The sequence below is a fragment of the Trichomycterus rosablanca genome, chromosome 16 (assembly GCF_030014385.1).
Source record: "Trichomycterus rosablanca isolate fTriRos1 chromosome 16, fTriRos1.hap1, whole genome shotgun sequence".
NCBI classification, from domain to species: domain Eukaryota; kingdom Metazoa; phylum Chordata; class Actinopteri; order Siluriformes; family Trichomycteridae; genus Trichomycterus; species Trichomycterus rosablanca.
This window is the reverse complement of record NC_086003.1, coordinates 30,357,409-30,362,202: the sequence shown is the minus strand read 5'-3', so window position 1 is coordinate 30,362,202 and position 4,794 is coordinate 30,357,409. Positions and strand designations below refer to the sequence as shown.

Here is a 4,794-nt window from a genome sequence, read left to right as displayed (position 1 = left end):
ATCCAAAGCAACTTACAATTATGACTGAACACAATCTTTAAGCAATTGAGGGTTAAGGGCCTTGCTCACGTGGTGGGGCTTAAACCAGCAACCTTCTGATTAATAGTCCAATACCTTAACCACTGAGGTACTACTGCCCACTTGGGTTCAGGAGACCTGTAGTCAAACCTCACCTTCAGTCACTGCCTGTAAGGACTCTGTGTTCAGGTTCCTCTCATCCCCCAAACCATGCAGAAGGTGGATTGGCTGCTTAAAATCAACCCAGGCTATTAAACCCATATTTCCAGAGTCTAGTGTATTTCCCAGGTAGGCTCTGGACCCACTGAGACCCTGTTAAGGATGAAGAAATTATTAAAGATATATAGTTAATAAATTGATGCTTTTTAAAAATCAAATTCAGTTCGGGTTCATGTGTAGCTTAGCTTTATATATTATATATAGATATTCATTTTTATTTAGTAATTTTCTTTTTAGAACTAAAGTTTGCTGTGTTTAATATTTCATTTTAAATCATAATTGTAAAACATTGAAATATATATATTATCTTCTTATTTTAAAGACAAGAATTAGAACTGTATTTTTATTTTATTTAAAGAAAACATTTATTTTACACATTTTAATCCCATGTCCTTTGTTTACGACAATCTAGAAAATGATTTGGTCAAATCGACTCCCGAATCGACTCCATCTATGAGTAAGAAGAAGAATCATAATCTGAGTCGACTCCGTTATTTGCGGAATCGAACGGTCTCGGTGAACAGTCCGCTGTTCCAGTGAGACAGGAATGCGAATGACGTCATGAGCTGCAGAGCTTCTACGAACAATTCCGAAAACTGCCGAACCTTCCCGAGTCTCCTGGCCCTTATATAACGGGTCTGTGGTGGAAATGTAATCATCACTAACAATCATTTTATAACGTTTAAATGCAGTGAGAAGAGAAAACAACAGCGAGAACACATTCTATTACTTGCAATGAACGTGACAAGCAAGCAATGAACCTAATTTAAAGGGTGGTGTGCATAAAAACACTGCTATTTTACTGTATTACAGCATGCATTGAACACAACAATGTCCATCATCCCCAACACTGATGAAGCTCCATCACCTTACAAAAACAGTAGATAGAAATAGAATCTTTAGTTGATTGTGAGCCCTGCAGTTGGGTTCATTACTTACAGAATGTGCTGAGTGTAAAGCAACACACACACTCAAAAAGAAGCTTTATTGGCATGACAAATAAGAACATTCGTATCGCAAAAGCTCAGTTACAGAGAAAAATAAAAATAACAATAAGAACAAATATATACAAAACAGTTACAGGTGCAAAAAATAAAATAGAATCAAATAATAATAAAAACCGTGCAAATAATAACAATAAAAAAGGTAACACACACACACACACACACACAGATTTCTGCTGAAATGAGGGAACACGAGAGCTTGTTAACACACGAGCATATACAAAATAATAATTTCATTAAAATAAATAAACACCAGGCTGTACAAACATTGCTGCATTGAGAAATGAGAATGAATTGCATGTATTAGCATAATAAAAGGGAGAAACTGGTGATCTTTAAAGAGCGTCTGTGCATTTGAATCCTGTGGAATTTCACACCCACTCCCTACATACATACACACATTCACACCGGGTCAGTAAAAGCTTTCAGACGGGCCGAAAATGCTAAATAACCTCAACAGTTTGGACTCTTCTGTTACACTCCCATGTTTTATGGAGTTTAAACAGCTAAACATGTTCTACATGCCACAATGTACAATTCCAATGCATAATTATGGCCAAAAGTATTGGAGTGTGAGCCAGGCTTTTCTCTTCCAACATCAGTGCCTGACCTCATTGACTCCACTACTAAACAAGCACAAATTCCCACAGAAACATTTACTCCAATGTCTTATAGAAAGGCTTCCCAGCAGTGTGGATAATATTAAAGCTACAAAAAACATCCAAACACATTCACAGCCAGGTGCCCCAATACTTTTGTCCTTTTAGTGTATTTGGAGGGGAATAAAAGTGGTGCTATTTTATGTATTAAGCTCCATTTTTTCTAATGTGTTGAATTTAGAAGTTAAAATGAGCAAAATGATATTTGTCCGATTCAGATAGACAACAAAGCCGTCCCACCTATATTACAATATGCTCAAAATATACTGAAATAAAATAATAAATGTTTTATGTTATAACCAGTGTTATATTATGGAAGGAATTACCCATCTTTCCATTAGATAAAAGATTATTACTTAAAATAAAAGCATACAATTAAAGATAAAAGATAATTATTAAAGATAAAATAACATTATTAAAGATACAGGGGTTTATTAAATATAAAAAATAATTGTTAAGGATAGAAGATAATTATTAAGTATACATGAGTATTAATAAAGATAAAAGAGAACTATTGAAAATAAATAAAATTAAAGATACAGTAATATTATTATTAGAGTATTATTAAAGATGAAAATAGTTATCTTAGTTAGAAGAGAGAATTATTAAAGATAGAAGCATATAATTAAAGATATTATTATTATTATTATTATAAGAACATCATTATTAAATATACAATAACATTTTTAAAGGCACAAGGGTATTATTAAATATAAAATATCATTATTGAAGATAAAATTATTAAAGATACAAGAAAACTATTAAAGATAAGGGTGAATTATTAAAGATAAAAGAGTATTATATTACCATTAATATTTCTGTTCAGGCATTAAAATGGGGTTTTAATATTTAATATTTATAAAAAAGTGTAAGTCGTTTATAAAATACATCAGAGACGTGTTTCAGTTCATTATTCAGTACGAGAACATAAACTTTTATTTTCTAACATCATCAGATAAATAATTTCAATATTCTACAGCAAAATACGCTACATGACCAAAAGTATTGGGACGCCCCTTTAAATGTCTGAATTCATGTGTTCCAGCCAGTACAATTCATTCCAACATGTGTAACAAATCAGTGATATAAAGGAAATGAATTAGAGTTTTATAAATACACAAGATAATTATTAAAGATAAAATAACATTATAAAGGATACAAGAGTTTTATTAAATATTAAAAAATGTTAGAAAGATAATTATTAAAGATACAAGAGGAATATTAAAAGGTATTATTAGATAGATACTTTATTTATCCTGAGAGAAATTATTGAGAATTATATATATATAAAGATAAACGAGAAATATTCAAGAGTATTATTAATGATAAATTATTATTTAATTTCTTTAATCAGTAAAAATGTTTCTTCTTTGTGTTAAAATACAGGAACAGTGTTTGATGTCTCTGTGTGTCTCTGGATGATCAGGGTCTGGGTGGGTGGGGGGTGATTGAACAGCTTGCTCAGCCATTAGTGTAAATGGGCCATTAAACCAGCCCCCCCCCACTCCCACCCTGACCATTATCACGTTGAGAAGCACCAGTCTGGAGCTTTGTGACCTGGCCTATATAACAGCGGCGTGGCTGAACATCTCATCATTCAGGTGTGTAGAAGATCCCTCAGCATGAGCACGTGCGCGGCCTGCAGGAACACACGGAGTGATGACGTCACGTTCCACAGGTAAGTCCGAACCCTGCACCCTTATCTGAGCTGATTCTGTGGTGTTGGAGATCAGGTAGATGTTAGGATGGATGTTGCAGGTTCCCTCAGGTGGAGGAGCAGCGTGATCAGTGGATCTTCAGCATGGGGAGATATGAGGGATGGACGCCGTCAGAGACGTCGGCTCTGTGCTCGGAACATTTCACCCCGGAGTGCTTCCATCCTTCAGGACTGTTACAGCCGGACGCCATTCCCACCGTCTTCAACTCACCGGTGGGTTTAATGCTTTATCATGTACACTCTGGAGGCAAAAATATTCGGACGCCAGACCATGAGCTTGTCGGACGTCCCATTTCGTCCTGTGTGTGATCTTTTCTGAGAAGCTTCTCACAAGACTTTGTGTGTCTGTGTGTGGGAATTTGTGCTCTTTTTAGTCAAAAAATGACAGCATTTGTATTTGTTTGGCTGCGTGCTGATTGATCAGTTGAGGTTCCGGTTCATCCCAGAGCTGTTGAGTGGCGCTGAGGTCAAAAGATCTGTACAGGAAGCTTTTCTTCATGTCATTATAGAGCTCGCTCATGCCGGAACAGGAAAGGGCCTTCCCCAAACTGTTGCTGTAAAGTCAGGGGCATGTAATTCCTTTATAGCATTGCTGTATTATACCTGTTGTGGCTGGCACACATGAATTAAAAAAATAGAAGGGGCGTCCCAATACTTGTCCATAGAGTGTTTTTCCAAGTTACTTCTTGGCTTCTTCTTAGCACATTGTGGCAGTTTATGGTGGTTTTTTTTCCCTCCTTTGGCAAAGTGACCACTGTTCCATGTGCTTTGTGACCTGAGTTTTTTAAAAGGATGAAGGTTCTTGATGTAGAAACGTTCGATGACTCACATTTCTTGTGTTCTGGTGTTTCTTCACCAGGTAAAAGAAGCAGATGTTGTAGAAGAACCAGAACATCTAAACAGTAAGAAGGAAACATCAGCTCCACCCTCGACCAGCACCGGACCTCCATGTGACTGTGAAAAACGTATCGCAGTAATGGAAAAGTCCTACAGGTTAAAGCTCCTCACGCTCCAGCTCCAGGTGAAGAAGTACCAGATAGAGCTGAGCGACCAGTCCCGCCAAGTGGTGAAGCTGAGGAGGAAGGTGATGGTCCTGCAATCTGCAGCCAAGGTCCTGAGCATGAGGACATCATCTACACCCAAAATATCTGCACACACCCCTACTGAGCACGTCTGA

General features: G+C 36.6%; 1 protein-coding gene across 1 annotated transcript; it reads left to right on the top strand.

Moving 5' to 3' along the window:
- Positions 1-3,522: 3,522 nt before the first annotated feature.
- On the top strand, positions 3,523-4,794 carry si:dkey-228b2.6 (uncharacterized protein LOC563918 homolog). Its single transcript, XM_063011144.1, has 3 exons — positions 3,523-3,578; positions 3,659-3,830; positions 4,477-4,794. Exons 1-3 carry the CDS (start codon positions 3,523-3,525, stop codon positions 4,792-4,794), a joined length of 546 nt encoding a protein of 181 aa, XP_062867214.1.

Excerpts from the sequence above, each read along its gene's own strand:
- si:dkey-228b2.6 (XM_063011144.1), top strand. The coding sequence starts at position 3,523 with ATGAGCACGTGCGCGGCCTGCAGGAACACACGGAGTGATGACGTCACG. Across the intron at positions 3,579-3,658 it reads GATGACGTCACGTTCCACAG|GTTCCCTCAGGTGGAGGAGC; the intron begins GTAAGTCCGAAC and ends TGGATGTTGCAG. Across the intron at positions 3,831-4,476 it reads CCACCGTCTTCAACTCACCG|GTAAAAGAAGCAGATGTTGT; the intron begins GTGGGTTTAATG and ends TTTCTTCACCAG.